This window comes from Anguilla rostrata, chromosome 8 (genome assembly GCF_018555375.3).
Source record: "Anguilla rostrata isolate EN2019 chromosome 8, ASM1855537v3, whole genome shotgun sequence".
Lineage (NCBI taxonomy): Eukaryota > Metazoa > Chordata > Actinopteri > Anguilliformes > Anguillidae > Anguilla > Anguilla rostrata.
Window position 1 is genome coordinate 21,749,545 of NC_057940.1, and position 19,567 is coordinate 21,769,111.

The following is a 19,567-nucleotide window of genomic DNA, read 5'->3' on the forward strand; positions in this document are numbered from 1 at the left end:
TAGCCTACCAAACACCCTTATCAGTTTATAAGAACAACTTGTTTCATGAAAAATCCAGAATGACATCATATTATCAAAGTGTTATAGTTTTCAATCCATGGGGGTCAAAAGTAAAAATTTTACATTTGTTTAAGATGTTTAAAATGAGCTTTAAGAATAATACAAAACATAAACTAACCAAAAAATCGTGTCAACTACAATATAGTGTTTGTACGACCTGGCCATAACAAGAGGTCGGCGCAGACCATGTTACCGAAGCCCAATCAGAAGCCAAAATACACCACCAAAGCCCCTTTTTATGCTGCGTTCATAAAGCAAAACACTGCCCACCCCAGGCATTTTCCTCGTTCTGTCCCAGAGTGCATCGCGCTTCACAGTGACGACAACAACAAAACACAGCAGTAGATACAGGGTGGCAGCTAGCTAGCTGGCTACTTGATATAAACACTTAGGTTACACAATCCCTTTTGGGGAGATCGGTGACAAGAAAAACAACAATACACTGAACAGCCCGATCATAACACGGGTAATATGACCAGGACTTCAGAAAAAATACATATTCAGAAAATCTTCTGAATATAATATTGTTAACATTTGGTCGCTAGCTTGGTGTCTAGCTAGCTGCTTTGAGATCCCAGATGAGCTAGCAAGCGAAGCCTAGAGGATATGACAAACAAACGCCGAGGTGAGGGTATTTTCATTGCTGTTGCGATCGCAGATTTGCCCTCGGTTGTAATTATATTTTGTGTAATGGAGCTGGCAAGTACGAAAAAATAATATGTTTTTGGCGGACTGCACAGCCAATTCATAGCAACATGTAGAAATAATAACCATCTAGCGGTGCATTGACATTGTCTTGAATTGGCTAGCTAGATAGCTAAATGACAGCTGATATTTAGCGGACAATCCAGTATGTTTTGGGCCTGGTGATGGCGGATAACTGAGACGGGATGTGACAAATGATCACGGTTTGGTTACGGCGAGCAACCTTTTAAAACGGGAGTTTTGTTGCCTTTCCATGGAGGGACGTTGCAACGTTCTTTGTCTGGTGCAATCCAGTAGGCCTGGCGGTATGCAGTTGTTAGCTCGCTGTGCTACTGTCCAACCGTGATGTAAACCCTGATAGATAGCTAGATGGCTAGTTTTACTAATTGGTAGGAGCTGAAAATAACTACATACATAGGTAGGGACCTTGAGTGTTTTGTGTGAACCTTTCAGTCAGCCAATATAATAATCCTAAAATAACATTTATTTTGTTTTAATGACATTTTTCAAGGTGAAAGAAATTAGGTTGCCCCATGTTGATCATGACATGACTCAGCCTGTACCGACCTTTTAAACTGCGCTGAGTGTCGAAACTTTTAAAGGAAAAATACATTATAGCTACATATTTTATTTTATAAAGTATGTCTATTTACGATGTTTCCCCTACAACGAAGTAGCACACTGGCTAACGTCAGGTTTGCAGTATGTTGGCAGGTTGATTTGAGTAGTTAGCGAGCTGGTCGAAGTTACTTAAGTTAACTTGCTTTTTAGGTAACTCAATGTGGAGTTGCGGGCTTGCTGTGCTGAAGCTTGGCTTCTCGTGTCCAGCGGACAATGTTTCGACATTCGCTGGTCCGCTGTTATAAGATACCGTTAATTAATTTCTTTATGCTTTTCCGTTAAAATTAACTGAAGAACACACTCTATGATGTTTCATTGTTCCAAAAGGTGTGCTTATAAATTGTTTGATTTACGTCGCACTTCTCATTTGAGTTGTAAAACTCCTCAAATGAGCCAGTGCGGGTTTTGCCTGATGTTACTGTTAGCAAAAGCTGCAACTAATTGTATTATTAGGTTGCAATGCTTGCATGAAGTGACGTGACATAACTTCATTAGCAAGTGCATTTTTGTTAAAGAAATGGACAACAATCAGACTGACTACAATTAAGGCTAGTCTTTTCTCACTTTTCGTTTTCACTAATAATTTCATCATGCTTTACTTACAGACTCTGTTAGCAGTTCCGAAACCCACTTTGATGTTTCAGTTGCCAAAGTATATTACATCACTTACTCTCCTTTTCCTGAACCACTTGGTTGGAGTTAAGACGGCGTCCTGTGACGTTAAGTAAGTGTGTTGTCTTAATAATTGGTAATGTAATTGCCATGTAATTGACTAACATGCACCCAGAGGCTGTGTATTACTTAGAGATTATTAGGAATGATTTATGATTGTTTCACTTAGCTTCTCTATTCATTTAATAACAATATTTTACATAAGATTTCTTATGTGGGAAAGTTTTTGTCTATTAGTGTTAGGCTTCCTTTAGGCACACAATGTAATTGCTTATAAGTATAATATACCCTGTAGTACTGCAATAAAGGAAGCCAAAATTCTGATCCAGGGTTCCAGGAAGAGATAAAATATTTCTGACAGAACTTATTGAATATTTGCAATGCCATGTGCAATCATGCTTTTTTTCAGCATTATCATTATTGTCTGGAAATGCTGAATTTGATGTACTGTTGCTACAGTGTAGTAGTTTGCACTTTGAATGAGGGGATGGTCATTTTATAGCCTCATAACTCAGTAGAGATATAATGAGGTTGGAACGCATATGCATGTATTATTCACCTTACATATGTATAAATATGTATCTCAATTTGGACATTTAATTAACAGTATTCTCTTACATGATGTAGCCTTATGTCCGCACCATTCATAATATTATGAAATGCCTGCTTTTTCTTTCTGAGCTTATTTCTCTTCTCTTTGTGCAGATAGGTGCTAAATGACTAAATGAACAAGGAAGGGAAGTGTGAAGACTGCCGGAGTATCCAACATGAAGTTGTATGTGTTTCAGGTCAACAATGGAAGCACACTGACTTTTGACACTGAGCTTGCCGTCCAGACGTAAGAACGCGCTCTCTTCCCTCTCAGGGCTTATTGCTGTCTGCATGCTAGGTTCACTTGTTTTACACGAGTAACATGTTTTCACAGGGTTTCAGACCTTAAACATGCCATCCAGGTCAAATACAAGATCGCAACGCAGCACCAGGTTCTCGTTGTCAATGGAGGCGAGTGCATGGTTGCAGACAGGCGTGTCTGCAGCTACAGTGCTGGCACAGTAAGCTGAACTTACCTTTTTGATTTGGAAATTAGAATTTGCATAAAAAGACTGCATTTAGCGAAGCTCGGCCAATGGCAGAATGCTGTCATGGTGCTAATTCTTTGTTTGATCTTTTTGGTACTTCCATTACGCACACAGACTTGAATTAGACCATGGTTAAAAGGTTGTGGGCAATGTGATGGTCATCTCAAAGGTGATAGCTTTTGTTTTTGCTGTCGTAGTGTAAAAGGTTATTATTCTACAATAATACAAATCAGACACAGATACACATGAACATTTATGAGGTGTTCACACTAGATAGTTTAAGAAATGCCAGTTTTGGGAAATCATTGTTTGGTGTGTACAGAAGTTTTTTTTTTATTTTTCTTTGAGACCTAGTACTTTAGCTTACATTAGAGTAAGCACACAAAACCCCTTAACTGCACCATCCATACAAAAAAAAATAGAATAGAAATAAAATAGAAAAAATAGTTCTAATAAAACTGCCTTTCCTTTTTACGTGTTTGTTTAGGACACCAACCCAATCTTCCTGTTCAACAAAGAGATGATCCTTTGTGACCGGGCTCCAACAATCCCCAAAACCACCTTCTCCATAGAGAACCAGATGGAACTGAAGGTGGAGGAGTCTCTGATGATGCCAGCAGTTTTTCACACTGTTGCCTCACGAACACAACTTGCAGTGGTAAATTCTTTTGTTCTTTTTTCTTAATAAAGCACACAGTGGAGTTAAAGTATATAGTTTAAAATTATTTCATCAAAAAGCATCTGTTTATCCCATTTAAGCGCAGTTGTTTACTTTGTATTTTAATGTGGTTTTTATTGGTTTACTTTTGGGAAATATCCAATTTGTTGAATTGGCATATCTTGATAATTGCACAGTTTTGGCGAATGTATGTGCAATAGTGAGTGGCATCTGCTAGTTTTCCATTCTTTGTTTATTCAGTGCGTACTGTTTGATCTGACTCCGCTAGGTACTTGCCTGTTTGATCATTATTATGATCCATTCTGGTTATCTTCACCTGTAAAATTCTATAGAATGGTAAACATTGGAAAAAATGAAGAAAAAAAGAAAATATCCAGACACGATAATTGGAAATGTGTATTGCAAACCATATCCACTAGTTGTTTTCAACCCTGGTCTTGGAGTACCCTTTTGTATGGCATTTGTTTGTTCAAACCTTTATTATAATTCTCAAAGTATCAAGAGTTGTTTTTAATTAGATACTTTTAAGGTCTAATGAGGGATGATTACCCTCTCAATGACGCCTACAAGAAAGATATTAATGTCAATGATAATTATTTTTTCACATTAATTTAAGGACATTTTGTCATTCCGGTCAACTTTCTGACAACTATATATTTCACTTTCTGTTACATACCATGGTAAATGATTGATTTTGGAAGAGGTTACATTTTGTGTTGATTCACTGATAAACCTGCTGTTAAAATTAAAAGTCTTAAATGCTGAATGTGTACACTTGGTCATAAAACATATGTGGAAAATTAAGAGTTCAAGGACAAAGCAAATGGTAATGAGCCAAACCAGCATTGTGTATAAATTCTCTTCAAGGAACATGCTTTCAACCACCTTAATTAAATGTGAGATTGACTGTAACAAAAATCAGCATACTCTGGCGTACTCCAGGACCAGGGTTGAAAACTTCTGATCTACACGGATAGGATGAAGCCTTTTCCTGTTCACATTAATGACTTTGAGGGAGGTGGAGCTTGCTTGGACTCTGTTATGGTCAAAGAGACTTTTTTTTTTGGTCAGCATAATTCATCATTATGTAGAACCTGACCTTTGTACTTTTTACTGAAAAAAATTTATAAAGTTAAAACAATTGCCTTCGATACATGAAAACTAGTGTGTGACAAATGGGCATGCTTGGGAATTGCTCACTGTTGTGCTTAGAATTTGACTTCCTGGTGACATACTTTTCATGCAAAACCTTATGGCTACTGCTTTATATATACTACCTGTGAGTTGTTGCTTCCCTCGGCTTGAATGTTCAGTACTGCATCGAATGTATTCAAATGTGCGGCACCCACATCCTGAAAATAGTCAGCATCTGAATGATCAGTTTGCTCCATTTTGAAGTAAATTTGGTAAAAAAAAAACTACACTGGCCGTGTTTTTCAAGATAATCGGTTGCATTTTCTGAAAATGAAAATATGTATTTCTGAGCTGTATTGAATGACTTCAGTGCACAACTGAATTGAATGCCTTTTCTGGTTGAATGCTTAAATTGGGTAGGAAAATGTCAAAAAGTTCTGAGAGTTAGACAAAATCATTTTTGGTTTTGGTATTTTCATAGGATATGCTGACAGTCCGGGGGAAAAATATAAAATTACTGGTGTTATTCTTTAAAGAGTCTGCAATTTTTTGCACCATATTGTATACAGAATAGTTAAATGTTTCAGGACTGTGTTGATGAAATTGATCTGCGAATGGTGGAAATTAATTTGCTGACATTGCTTGATTCATTGGATTCTACCTTATTTGTGAGCTTTTTTCAGTTTTATGTTGCTTGTATACCCATTCTTTGCAGATATTACATTAAAAAAAACAGCTGTAGAATAAATACATTGTGATTATTTATTTCCCTATGGTGGATTTAAATATAATATCATTACTGTCGTAGCATCCGTGTGTGGATCCTTCTGCAGCATATTAAAATTAGGTTTCTTTCATAATTGTCTTCTGTCAAAGGGTCTGGTCAGTCTGATGCCTGTTTGCACTCGTGCTGAGCACAGGTTTCTGGTCTTGTCATTGATTGACCCTTTAAATCGGTTAAGAGACCACCACACCCCAAATGACCCCAAATGGCAGACCTAGTCCACTGTCCACCCATCCAGTGCTAGTGCTGCACAGGCAGCGATGGGGATCCCGACCATGGTGTAAACACGCTTTTGCCGCTCCGTGTGCTGTATCAAAATGGCAGACTGGCCTTGCGGCAGCTGCGTTGCGCTGGTTGGTTGAGAGGCTTTTTGTGTTCTCTAAATTTTGCCCATTGTACTTAAAGGGGTAGTTCACTTTCTTGGAATTTTGGTATTATTTTCACTGTAGTGTATGTTTTGTGTTTGCCTGGACAGTTTTGTGGACGATGAAGGGTACTTGGAAAAATGACTAATGTCCTGTCAGCTTTACAGTACCGCGTAAAGGACTTCCAGGGATTCATGGTCTAAAGAAAGAAAATGCACGTCAAGTGATTCCAGTGCTGCATACGATCTGACACTGCTGCACTTAGAGAAATACCAGCACAATATAAATTCTGATTTTTAATGTTTATAATTGTGAATAAACACTATAATATTATCTGTTCAAATACACAGCTTTTGAAAAAGTTGAAGTTGCTGCCCAAGCTGTTTTGGTGTTACTTCAGCTGTATTTTTTGGTTTAGACCATGAACACCCAAATGGCCCTATAACAGCCACTGTAAAGCTGGCAGATCTCAAAAACTTCAGTTAATATCTAAAAAGTCCTTAAACACATATCAAAACGGTCCATCCAAAACATCCACTGAAAGAGAACTGTCCCTTTAAAAGATTCATATCATGGGACATTAAATGAACAATTAGGTTTTTTTTCATATTTAAGTGAAATTTTAGTATTCAAGTCAAATCAACATACCTACATGTGTTCAGCTGATACCAACCCTCAGGTTTTTCACTTTTCTAGCATGAGGAATGTAAATGAAATGGCCTCGATAATCACTTAATCATCAGATATTGGCTTGGTCAGATTGCTCTCTTAATGTGGTCATATTTTCCATGGGATGCATTCATGTATGCCTCTGCAGAGCACTCCTGAGATGGGTGCAGTTGTCATTTTGCTAAATTGTTTGAGTATGAGCACAACAAATTTGGCATGGTGCTTGCAAATGGACATAAATAACCATGCTATTTACTTGTTCTTTTGTTTTATGTTGAGGTATTAAAGTATAGCGCTTGGAAATATAAAGAAATAAATGAATGAATAAATTGGAGGGGGGGGGGATGACTTACGTAAAGATTCTGATGCATTTGCACCACTAGATTGACGATTAAAATCAATGTTTAGCTTAAAAGGTTAACCTTGGAAAATGGACAGAGAGCAGGCTAACACCCAAGTTTTCTAAATGCAACAATGCATACCGCATAGCGTTCAACCTTGGTGAACAAAAAATTATAAGCTAAAAATAAAACTTCAGGTCTTTTGTAATTGAACACTCACTAGCCTATAAACTGCACCACATGAAATTTTCGGTGTTCGTCATTTGAGTTTACCTGATGTCATGTTTTTGGGCGGATGCCAACACCCATTTCAGATATCTGAAACCTTTTGCCATATCTTAACTAAAAAACACGCATGGATTAAACAACACGTATACCACATAGGCAAGTTCTTAATTTCACCTCCAAAAACTGCTTCTTTTCTTAGTCTTTATGAATGACACAAATTAACCTTTTGTGCAGAAGGAGCACCTTTTCATAAATACAACGTTCAGGGCAGCTTGTCATTTATGTTGCATGTGATTGTTAGCTTTACTCTGATTGAAGTTTTCACAAACCGTGTTACGCAAATAGTTTTTAGACAGGATGTTGTTTGGCACTTAATTATACCTTTGTTGAATAACTGGGCTCTGTCCATGTAAGGTTGCAAATGATCAACAGCAGCGCAGGTAGACCATAACTAAATAAACCTGCCTGTCTGTGGCACTTTTAAAATCTCTCTCTTTTTACACAAATAAATTTTCTTTTTCTTTTTATCTGGTGCAATTACAGATAAATGTACAGAGGCTCAGATGGGGGTCAGTGTGTTCCTAGATCAAGACGAAAAACAATCATTTTATACTGCCTGTCGTTTGACTGTTTGCTAACAACCAATCAAATAGCTCTTTACTGCTTTTGTGTAACTCAGTCAGCATTAACCAGGCCAACATTTTGTGAGCTAACTTGGGAAAAGAAAAAGTGAAAGATATTTGATCATGCTAATGAAAATCTTGATGAGATCTTCACTGTCTAGCATGCATAAAAAAACAGACCAGCTACATTTTGGAAAAAAATGTATATTCTAGTTTTGCAATGTACAGTACATTTTTACCAGATTTCACAGCTTTAGAATATCTGGGTATTAGTACCAAATTAATTTGTCTAATGAAAAAAGATGCCTCTTGTAGATACTCAACAGAATTGACTGAATTGGGGTTAAATTGAACATGAGATATATTACTACAGTAGTAGGCCTAGTTATTTTACAGAAGATGTGACCTCAAAAACAGAAAGAAGAGTTGATGATTATTGTTGCTACTCCATAGAAGTAATCTTACAAATGGTAAGAAAAAGTGTGTCACAGATTAAGTGGTTTATTAAAATTGATAATTCTGTGGCAGGTACATTTAGGTAATTTTGATTTTCTGTTTGGTCCCTAGCAAAATTGAAATGTGCTTTATAACATTGGCATCATTGCTCCCATATGTAGCAATATATTTGACATGACTGCAGTTCATTTTTATACTACTAATTCTCATTTTCTGTGATTCCTTGTTTGTTCTCAAGGAAATGTTTGAAGTTGCCAAGAAACTCTGCTCTTTCTGTGAGCGCTTGGTTCACGACGAGCACCTACAGCACCAAGGCTGGGCAGCCATAATGGCCAACCTGGATGACTGCACCTTGTCTTACCAGAAGCTGCTTTGGAAATTCGACACTGCCTACATGAACTATCAACAGGACATTGAGGACATCAAAATAAAACTTACCAAGTAAGCACTGTTTGAGCTTTTAAGATTGTCCTTAATTCAGTTTTGTTAAAGGTACGATCATTAAAAGCATTAATATTTTAACAATAATTAATTACATGGATAATTGCTATCAACACAGGGGTTATACAGAGATATCAACGGTATATTTTGTCTCACATTTTAATAACACAGATTAATACCTTGTATTGATAAGCCATGTGTCACCGTTGCTGTAATTAAAAGCAACACATTATAAATACCATTATTCTATGAAAGACTGTGCCTGGTTAGCATTCTGAAGATGATATAAATCAATTGAAATAACCAGCATGCAGAATCCTCAAATGTGCTTATGTTTTCTGTCCTTTCAGTGTGTATTTACCAGTTGAACATTAGAGGTCCCCCTAATTCCATAATTCTGTTCAGTTTCTGAATTACTCTTTCTGGTTGCTTTATCATCGTCATAACAGTAATGTAATGCTTACCATACCACACAGCACATACAATTTAGACCAGGTTTAACATGGTGCTTAATGCAGATTATGAGTCTTGTTGTGTGATGCCCTGCCACTTTAAATAATTGTAATAATTATAGCTTTTAAAATAAATAATTATTAGATTAAATACTTAATGAATAATTATCACATGACATAACTGATAACTACTGTGTATGGGTTGCAGAAACAGTCAGCTTGAGCACAAGCTCAGCTTTAGTGAAAAGTTGTTCATTAACTTATTTCTAATTTTCAAGTGGCCGTTTATATTGAGCACTGTTTTCCTATTGAGTTTTATGTCATTCTTTAATAATAAATAAAAAAAACGAATGCAGGGACACGTATGTAATATGCGACATTAAGTAACATTGTGCAACCTACATTGTAGGAATTTATCTACAATTTAGTTATATTTCATTAATTCATTATATTTAACTCTTGCTTAGATGCCATTACCTATACCACTTACTAAAATCAAAGCCCTTGAGGTCCTAGAACTGCTGGTTTTCCACCCTCCCTTTACCTTGGAGTCAGGTGTGAATACAGTCTGGGTCGGATTTGAATTTGAGGTCCAGATTTGAGTATCCTTGACCTATACAAACATGATGGGGAGCATAATATTTATTGACCAGTTTATATACATTTACGTCTGGTTTTGCCACAGTTGTCTGTTCTATTGTGTCTTGACTCATTGTGTTACTCAGTTTAAAATGTCTTCCTTCATATCTCAAAGCCAAGCCCAAATAAAGTAGCAACTCCTGTCATACAGGTTTGGAAAATGCAGATTTTCAATGCTGTCACCCAGCTTTCCTGCGTAGACGATAAAGAGATGCCTGTCTGCCCTGAGTTCATGCATAACAGTTTGGTGGAAAAAAAAGGCTTGTGATATCTGCCGCTCTCTCATCATCAAGAAAAAACTAAAAGAACAAGCGGTGACTGTTTTTAAATTATGCTACACGAATCTGTAACTCCGTATGGCTGACTGAAACATTTCTTCCACACCGCTTTTTTCACACCCAAAATCCAATTTATTGACATTCAGCTTTTTACCGTTTTGTTTTTCCCAACCTTTTGGTATGAGCCAGAACAGCCCCCTCTGTCACAGTCATCATCTGTGATTCATGCATTATAAATCACACATAGTCTATCACTCATTATAAGTGTGGCCAGTTAATTGAGTGATTGAGTGCACTGAAGAACAGATATTGGACAGATAGTTCCTTGTAAAAGAAAAAAAGCTCTTCAGGCAGTACATTTAACGCTACAGTGCAAGATGCACTAAATTATGTGCCATGTGTGCATGTATTATGTGCCATGTGTGCATGTATTTTCATATTTAGGATGAGCTTGTTTTAAATTTTGTCAATTGTTTCAAAACTAATGAATAATATTTTTTGGACTGTTGTTCAGTTGCTTGCTTTTTCAGCTTACCTTAATGGCAGCCAGTGTTATGGAAAACGATACCCAGGGAAAGTATTCAATTGGGCACCTATATATCTGCTGAATAGCTGTCGTCTTCTTAGTTTGTACTTCAGTTTGTACTTACCACTTTCAACTAAACGCTTCATCAGAATTCCCTCTGATCTTCTTAACCATCTTCAGATAATCCTTCAGTGAGGGCATGCCGCTTGCGTTCCACAGTCTCAGATCGAATCCACAGGCTTCTCGCTATTCAGGGATATGGGAGGGATACAGTCAGTGGGGATAGTCAGTAGCTCTCTCTGCACATGCGTATAAATGGGTTTCCTCCGCCCCTGCCCTGCACGTGCACGGCTTGCGGCTACGGTGTTGGGAAAGAGAAAACTGACCCGCTGAAATGTATCGCATTGTTGGTGTTACCGTTTGGAACCACAAACAAATTGTCTCTTTGTTTTATAGTGGGTGTTTTGTAATGGTATTGATTAAATTTAGGTTGAGATGGTTGATTGTAGTGCACCAGTCTGCTTTAAATGAGCAGTCAAGGCCAGTGGTCTGTGTTTGGCGAAGGGAAACCTCACTCAACCACCAGACGGATGACACTGACTCAGGCATCCTTATTCAGACAGATGGGAAACGGAATCATGTTTTGTTAATTTATAATGACCTACGATGAAATTTACCATAATATTTAAAAAATATATGTTGTTAAGGTCAGCGTGATAGACCACTGACTGTCCACATGAGAGAATTTAAATGTAAAAGCAGTGGTATCCAGTAGCTAATATTTTGGCAACTAAAACAGGATTATTTAATAGCCTTACAGTCATACTGTAGCACTTAGGCCTGTGAAGTGTTCTTTGAAACAGAAAAGGATATTGATCGATTTGAATCTGAAACCAACTGGGAGTTAACCCGGTCAGGGTTCCTCAAGTTACCACTCCATTAGACTGATGACATGGTCCCCACAAGCTGTCGGCGGTATTCAGTAACTTTGTCTCCCACAGTTGGTCCCACCAGTTTTTATCTATACCTGACCAGCAGGGATTTAAAGTTGTGTTTCAGTTATTGTTATCCCCTGGCCCAGAACAGTGAAGTGGCTAATTGTTCATCTGAGTGGCTAATTGTAACCTTTATAAAATCGATTAGTTGATTTAATACTGGGAGAGAGCAAGAAAGTGAACGCTGGATGCCTCAGAGGACGTGGGGTCATCTCTGTTTCTCACAGATTGATTAAATTTATTTAAATTATTTTGCATTATTATTATTAACTTGTAATTTAACAATAAATCAAGCAAAGATGACAATGGACCAACAATTTCAAAAAGGGGAAAAATGGAGTACTGTTTGGGCAAGAAAGTTTCCTAAAGTTGAGACACTCATGGCTGCCATCAGGAAAATTTTGAACAATTAAAAACATTCTGCGAATCCTAAATAATCAGACTGAATTTAACATGCGACATCATTGCCAATCATTGTCTATACATGAGAAGCGATGATGAGCCTACTCTATCAATATAGCCGATTGGGGTCAGTTAAGATTGTTAGCCATGTGACCTGAGGAAACATTTATTTTCATATCGTAAATATGAAACGGTATCTGAGTGCTGCCACCATCTTATTCACAGATTTTGAAGATAAACTGGCATTTTAATTGACAGACTGTAAGTACAAAATGGGACCTGGCTGACCGCCATCGTGTTGTGCGTGTTTTAAAGGCTAGGGACCGCTGTATCAGTCATGGCCAAGATCCCTCTCCTGGAGTGCTTGACGCGCCACAGCTACAGAGAGAGCCTCAAGTCCAGCTCGCCAGCGGACGGCGACGGGACCGAGGAGGAGACGGAGGAGGAGAAGTCCGTGGATTCCGTCTTGTGTCCTGGGGAGTCCCGGAGTGGTGGGAAGTCGCCCGGATCCTTCTCCGCTTCGGGGGAGACGCCGACGGCGGCGGCGGCGGCGCGGGACGGCGGCGCGCGGGAGGAGAGCCAGATGACGGACAGCAGCAGCCTGCGGGCGGCGCTGCAGGAGACCGACTCCCCGGAGACAAGCCTTCCGCCCTCTTTCAACGTCACCCTGCTGGACTGGATCAACGTACAGGACAGGCCAAATGACGTGGAATCGGTTGTGAGGAAGTGCTTTGATTCCATCAACAGAGTAAGTTCATCTGCTTACTAATGCAGTCCTTTATGCCTGCTAAATGTGCTTGTTCATACATACAAATAAATGGGTCATAGTACAGGACAAAGCACGGTGTATACCCTATGGTTTAGATGTGTGACTTTTACACGTGATGCAGTTGGCTAGATCTCAAATTGCATTTTAGTGATGGAAGAGTGGCATTACAGAAGGGGGGTGCCATTCGTAATGGCACAATCAGCCAACCTAGACTCCCTTTCTGGCCAACCTAGACAATGTAAAACAAAACAGTCTTCATGAGTTTGAATGAGACCGGACCAGAACATTATCATTTCTGAAAACAAGTAACAGGACCACAAGTACATGCTACGCTAATGCTGTGTAAACTTGCTACCACCTGTTCAGTAAAATGCAGAATTGACCCGTAATATCATTCCAAAATGCTGCTAAAAGGTTGCATACCTCTGAAAGCTCATAAAGGTTTCCCTTCTGTTTGAAATTGGTATGAGCTCTGTGCTGAAGAAAATTTGTAAAGAGCACTAAGGTGCCACAAATAATTTACTGAACCAGCTGACTGCAGCACAAAAGTAAGATGGCCCACATAAGGTTGTGTAATTCGAAAGTTGGTTCGTAAGAAGCTGACATAGTTATTAATGGCAGTTTATTTGCAGTCATGCCATACTGCACCTTCTGTCCATTTCATTTTCACTTGTTCTGAGTATCTGTTCGTTTTAGTGATATGCTGGCCCAAATTGGCTTTCCTTGGGAAAGGGGCACTTTAAAAAAATTAAAAAAAATCCCTCATAACATGTTGTTCCCACTTAGTGAGGACAGGAACTCCCAAGAATGGACTGCAATGGTTGCTGTGTGTTCTTGGGTGCTAATGTTCTCACTAAGCAGGAACAGTGTGTTTTATATTAGTCTGGTAGCTTTTGGATTTTATTGGAGGACTCTCCTAACTTTCATGCTGAAACAGTGCTTTATATTAAGTAGCTACATGATTGGTTTGGGTCATATGGCTGGATTTGTTTCCATTACTGAAAAACACCATCTGAAATTGTGTATGCTTTGTAACAAAGCATTTAAGGGACGTTTTGAGGTCAGATCAGGCAATATTAGAACCTTTTGTTCTAAATGTTGTATGGAAACCCAATGCGGCGTTCCACTCAGTGAGCACCATAACCTGCTGTCAAGTGTAGTAGTGATGGCGTCATGTTACGGGGATGCTTCTCAGCCACAGACACTGGTTGGCTTGTCAAGAGGTAAATGGACGTAGCAAAGTATGGACAAGTCCTAAAAGAGAGCCTGCTTCAATCTGTTAAAGACCCTAAATTTAGATAAAAATTCACCCGCAGGATAATGACTCAAAGCACAGGACAAAGACTACGCTGGAATGGTTGAACAGGAAGAGGGTGAATGTCTGTGAGAGCCCTGACTTGAACCTGATGGAAATTATGTTGATAGGCTTGAAAATTGCTGTTCCTCAATAAGCCTTATTCAGCTTTACAGAACTTAAACAAATTCTACAGTTCAGAGGGTGAACACTTCTGCAATACACAATGCACGCACATACACACACACACACACACTTAAAGTAAAATGTTTTGTGTATGTTTGCCGAAGCTTTATCTTTAAAACATTGTAGGAACACAGTGATTTCAGGGTTGTCTCCAGCAAATCTTTGGATCACAAATCACTACCAGCACATACTTTTGTCTGTGAAATCAGCTTGCTTGTTCCAGATTTCATCAGCTAAGATAAACCTCAACCTTTGTTCTCGTCCTTGCATGAATGCAGAAACACATCAGAAAGACAACATTATGTTTTGTTCTTCACATTACAGGTGATGTGACCATGATAATTTGGCCTCATATTAGAAAGATAATAAACCCAGCTGTCCTTATTTCACCTTAGTCCCTGTGAACCTGTCTAGATAAGAATCCTTCTTTAGGCACAATGAATGCTTATCTTAAGAAAGAGTCAACAGTTTTCAATAGCTCTGCTGCAATTATCTGATATTTTATGTAGTTATTTTTATTTACATTGAAACTGTTAGGAGTGGTGATGTTGTGCCGTCAGGTAATAATGGTCTTCTAACATTTTCCAGCTCGATCCGAGGATCATTCAGCCCTTTTTGGCAGATTGTCGGGACACTATTGCCAAATTGGATAATCAAAACATGAAGGCCATTAAGGGCCTGGAGGATAGACTGTATGCTCTTGACCAGATGATTGCAAGCTGTAAGAAGTTGGTCAACGAACAGAAAGAACTTGCTCAGGTAAGCATTGATTTTCTCAAAACTGAGAGATGCTGAAATGTCTAGATCTATATTCTTGTGTGAAAATTTATATTTTGTTAAATCACACAAAAAGATTTCTTTTAAGATTCCAGAAGGTTTTGCATTTCCATATCCGGTAAAATTAAAAATTGAATCCGGTCTATCCTAAGGGACAGAAGTATCCACACAGCACAGCACGTTTTTATTGATAATATAGGGCTTGAATTCTTGGTTTGGTTCAGTGTTCCTGCGACATTTAAGTATTGCTCCTGTTAATAGTCTGGAAAGTTCTTATTGCTCGTCATACATGAATTACAGACATAAACAGATACTTTCCCCTTTGGTAAGAGATGTAAGATAACATTTGTAAATTCAAGTTTTAATATATATTCTGATATGCATTACCCTAAATGTAGTTTAGAACTATGTCCACGTACCACGACATTCAAATTACTTCCTTCACTTTCTTTTTGTTTCTGTTGTTGATTCAGTTTTCCCCTTTGATTTTATTCCCTTTTTAATGTGATGTTTTGTGAATGCCAAACAGGGTATAAAACACTCGCTTCCAGCTTTGTGTCTGAATAGCAGCATCTGGGTGCTCTGCTATTAAGACCAGTTTGGAATAACTGGTCCCCAGTGGGGAATTCCCTTTTATAAAGACCCATAAAGGTGACAGAATAGAAATTTCATATCAGTGTGTGTAGTAGCACAGGTTTTCAGCGGTGAAACGATTCAAAGGCAAAGTAATGGAGTTTTTAACTCTCCAGGTGTGTGCCTTCATAATGCGCGTTGGCCTGCCTCCATCCTATTTGGCATGGCGGTCTTCTGGGTGTGTGTCACAGGAGCCTATAGCCATGTAGGGTGCAGCCAGCCTGTGTGTGGCGAGACAAAGAAGAGAATTAATTGGATTATGTGAGCCTGGACTTTGTGCATTATAAGAGCCCCGTTCTCTGGAAATATGGGCACAAGGAAGGGGAAATAATACACATGTGCACATTTCAGATTGATTGTGCCCTCTCCTCAGGTCCAAATGTATTGACCTGTCTTTATGAAGCCGCTCACCCTGATATTAATGATAGGATGAAGCTGACCAGCAGGTGGCGGTCTTTAACCCAACTTACAGAAGGACAGAGCAGGCCAGGGCATTGTGTCTGTGTGTAAGCCTACTGAGTCCCCAGTATGTGTCTTGGTGGGGGGGGCAGAGATGTTTGTTTATTTATTTTAAAATCTTCACAAACTATAATTGTTTTATTTTGGTACACTGCTGTGTGCTGTTGTGGCAGGCTGATTTCACACCTTGGCTATTGTTTAAGTAGCCTAAACCATATTGCAACAAACATAATAATATGTGAGGATGGACAACATTTTAAAAATTTGGTTTGTTGGTCTGCAACCTGGCCCAACATAAGACTAAGTTAAATATAACAAATGTTTTAAAACGTAGGCTGCAGCCCAAATTTCTCACATGCTTTTGATGTGTAGTGATGATTACTGGCGTACAACTTGAAACAACACAACACAGAACATGATATTCCTCTCTCAAGTCAAATGACTAAAAACAAATACAGTTAGAAACTGCTGTTCAACTGGTAAATAGCTAAATGCTAAAATAATGGAAGATTCCAGGTGCTAATGATAAATCTAGCATGTAAGTGTCTGTTTTACATTCCTCAAAAAATAAGTCCTCAAAATTCTGGCTAACCTTAAACTAGGCTCTAGTTACTTTCATGCAGCTTTTGATTCTACTGTGTTTTCGTTGTTCATTTCATACTACATTAACTGGTGTTTCACTAACCCTCCCCCAGGGATTTCTGGCCAATCAGAAGAGGGCTGAAAACCTGAAGGACACTTCGGTGTTGCCTGACTTGTGTCTCAGTCATGCAAATCAGCTGATGATCATGTTGACCAACCACAGAAAACTCTTGGACATCAAGCAGAAGTGCACCACTGCCAAACAGGAGCTGGCCAACAATCTGCAAGTTCGCCTCAAGTAAGAAACAAATTTAATCTTTCACTTCATTAATTCTTTGAACTTTTACTTATCTTGTTCACAAGTACTGTGATGATAAATGGGAAATCTGTCCATAAAAGTTGCATTTATCGCAAAGGATTGTGATGGATTACTTTATTTGAGACTAAATAAAATAATAATTGAGTACTCCAACAAATCAGGCACAACCATGCGCTCTATATTTTTCATTATTAATCATCCTGCTCAGTGTAATGGCAGAAATTCCAGCAAAATGTCAGGCTGTTGACTGCTGCTGGTTTCTGCTTGCCAGCAGTCATGCTGCATGCTGTGTGACAGATAGCTTATGGGAGAAGTACACTGAAATTTCTTTGTACATTTTGTGCGTCTTTTGTTCTTCAAATCATTGTAAAGCAATGCATAGTGTAGCTGCTCATCTTTACCTCCAATTTACAACCACTGTCTCTATTCATACGGTTTATTAAATGATACTATGCAAGGTTTGCTTGCCTTGCTTCGATGTAGTATGTCTCACAAATGTAAATATTATCATTATTTTTCCCTAAAACATGTAATGTAAATCAGATGTGTATTAATCACACTAATACATGTGTACTGCTGATTAAAGAGCAGATGTGGTAAAATGTATGACAATAGGGAAAAGATTGATGTTTGGTAGCCTGCCCCTTTAACACAAATGCCATTTGAGATGCTCGATATGTACAATGACGCGGTGAACGCATTATACTTCATTTTTATGCTTCACCAATATTGACCCAGGTTATCAGTTGCGTTTGTATAGAGTTCATGAACCGGACATTCCAATTTGGGTGGAATTTGACATATTTTTAAAAAAAGAACATTCTAAGCGCATATTAATGATCTTACAATCATTCCACAGCAGCTGTTTAACACGGACGGCATCTTTTCCATGCGCCAAACTTTGTGTCCCCAGATGGTGCTGCTACGTGATGCTCCATGCGGACCAGGACGGGGAGAAGCTGCAGGCCCTGCTGCGCCTGCTGACGGAGCTGCTGGAGCGGGTGCGGATCGTGGAGGCCCTCAGCACCGTCCCGCAGATGTACTGCCTGGCCGTGGTGGAGGTCGTCAGGCGGAAGATTTTCATACGGCACTACAGAGAGGTCAGCACCACGTGTCCCGTCCTGGCCTTTGTGCGCCGCTTAGCAGAAATTTATGGGTCACAACCTTTGAATTGCAGCAAATGCGGCAATCTTTGCATTTTCACCTTGGCACCGCTGCCCAAAGAAGACTGGGGTCAAACCCAATTGCACGGACTTGAATGCAGGCATCTTGTCCATGCATTCAGTGTTCATTTATTTCAGTTCAAAGGTTGCGCCTTCTTTTTGGATCATCAGCCACCTTTTGCGTACCGTTGTTTCATTTTCTGAATGCAAATAATGTTTCCTGTTTCAGTGGGCCAGTGCTCTCGTGAAGGATGGGAAACAGCTCTATGAAGCTGAGAAAGTTAAAAGGGAAACGTTTGGGAAGTTGTTCAGTGAGTTTTTTAAACCTTTTCAACTATTCCTTCTCATCCTTCATTCTCTTCCTTTTTAAACAGTGACAAAACAAAGGCTGTGCTGCCAAAGACAGTTTAATTCATCTTGCATTAAAAAGACTGCACTAGCAGTTGTCACAATCCTTATTTTCTGGTGTTCGCAGGAAAATCTTTTCTCAGAAACCGTTTGTTTCGAGGACTTGATTCATGGCCTCCCACTTCATTTTGCGTAAGTGATCTGATGTACACATTCAAACTTTGCGCTTTTCTTGATAGCACAATGAACTGGTGGATGTAGAAATGGTTTCATCCTACAAATAGTGTTACCCCACTCACTGGTGGTCTGTTTCTTTCCTTACTGCTCACACACAGACACGCAAACCTCGAAGGTTTGACTCTGAGCTTCCGGAAATTTCCCTGTATGACCTGCAGTATTTGAAGTCTTGCTGTCCTTCTGAAGTCCAGCCTTTTCTCAGGTGTGGTATATATTTCAGGCTCCTTTTGTAATCAATGATTTGCATCACTGAACTCACAGGAATAATTTAAATGCTTCTGCTTCTGCCATTATACTTCAGACTTTCTGTTTCACAGGAGAAAGCCATGATTGGATAAAAGCATTGAAAATGAAGTAATTGACATAGTTTGACATTGATGAAGTTCTTGGTAGCTGCCTGGCCAGAATATCCTTAACATTTCATTGCAGGCTGTAATAAGATCACGTGACTCCTGATTTATTATAGCTGTTCTTGTAATCAATATTGTATCGCTTCAGTTTGAATAGCAAATGAATTGTCTAGCTTGATGGGAACCAGTTGTGGGGGACATCAGACATTTGTTTTTTCAGAACTTTTCTGGTGAAGGTGGAACTGAGATGAAAGGTTGCAGTCTAATATGGGGTTCTAATGTACACAAGTTACACAAAGGA

The 19,567-nt window shown here is 38.9% G+C and overlaps 1 protein-coding gene across 4 annotated transcripts in view; it reads left to right on the top strand.

The window, feature by feature from the left end:
- Positions 1–367: 367 nt before the first annotated feature.
- rb1cc1 (RB1-inducible coiled-coil 1) overlaps positions 368–19,567 on the top strand; it is a 35,762-nt gene continuing 16,562 nt past the window's right edge. The window contains exons 1-13 of one of the 4 annotated variants that reach the window (XM_064347036.1): positions 368–685; positions 1,992–2,110; positions 2,764–2,896; positions 2,984–3,110; positions 3,625–3,795; positions 8,655–8,857; positions 12,465–12,897; positions 14,987–15,157; positions 16,963–17,147; positions 18,082–18,268; positions 18,561–18,642; positions 18,807–18,871; positions 19,015–19,118. In XM_064347036.1, coding sequence (XP_064203106.1) covers positions 2,826–2,896; positions 2,984–3,110; positions 3,625–3,795; positions 8,655–8,857; positions 12,465–12,897; positions 14,987–15,157; positions 16,963–17,147; positions 18,082–18,268; positions 18,561–18,642; positions 18,807–18,871; positions 19,015–19,118 — 1,799 coding nt within the window. In that variant the 5' untranslated portion in view covers positions 368–685; positions 1,992–2,110; positions 2,764–2,825. Of the gene's footprint in view, positions 686–1,160; positions 1,184–1,558; positions 1,714–1,991; positions 2,111–2,763; positions 2,897–2,983; positions 3,111–3,624; positions 3,796–8,654; positions 8,858–12,464; positions 12,898–14,986; positions 15,158–16,962; positions 17,148–18,081; positions 18,269–18,560; positions 18,643–18,806; positions 18,872–19,014; positions 19,119–19,567 lie in introns of those variants that run through there. The other 3 variants (XM_064347037.1, XM_064347039.1, XM_064347038.1) reach the window with 3 other exon arrangements.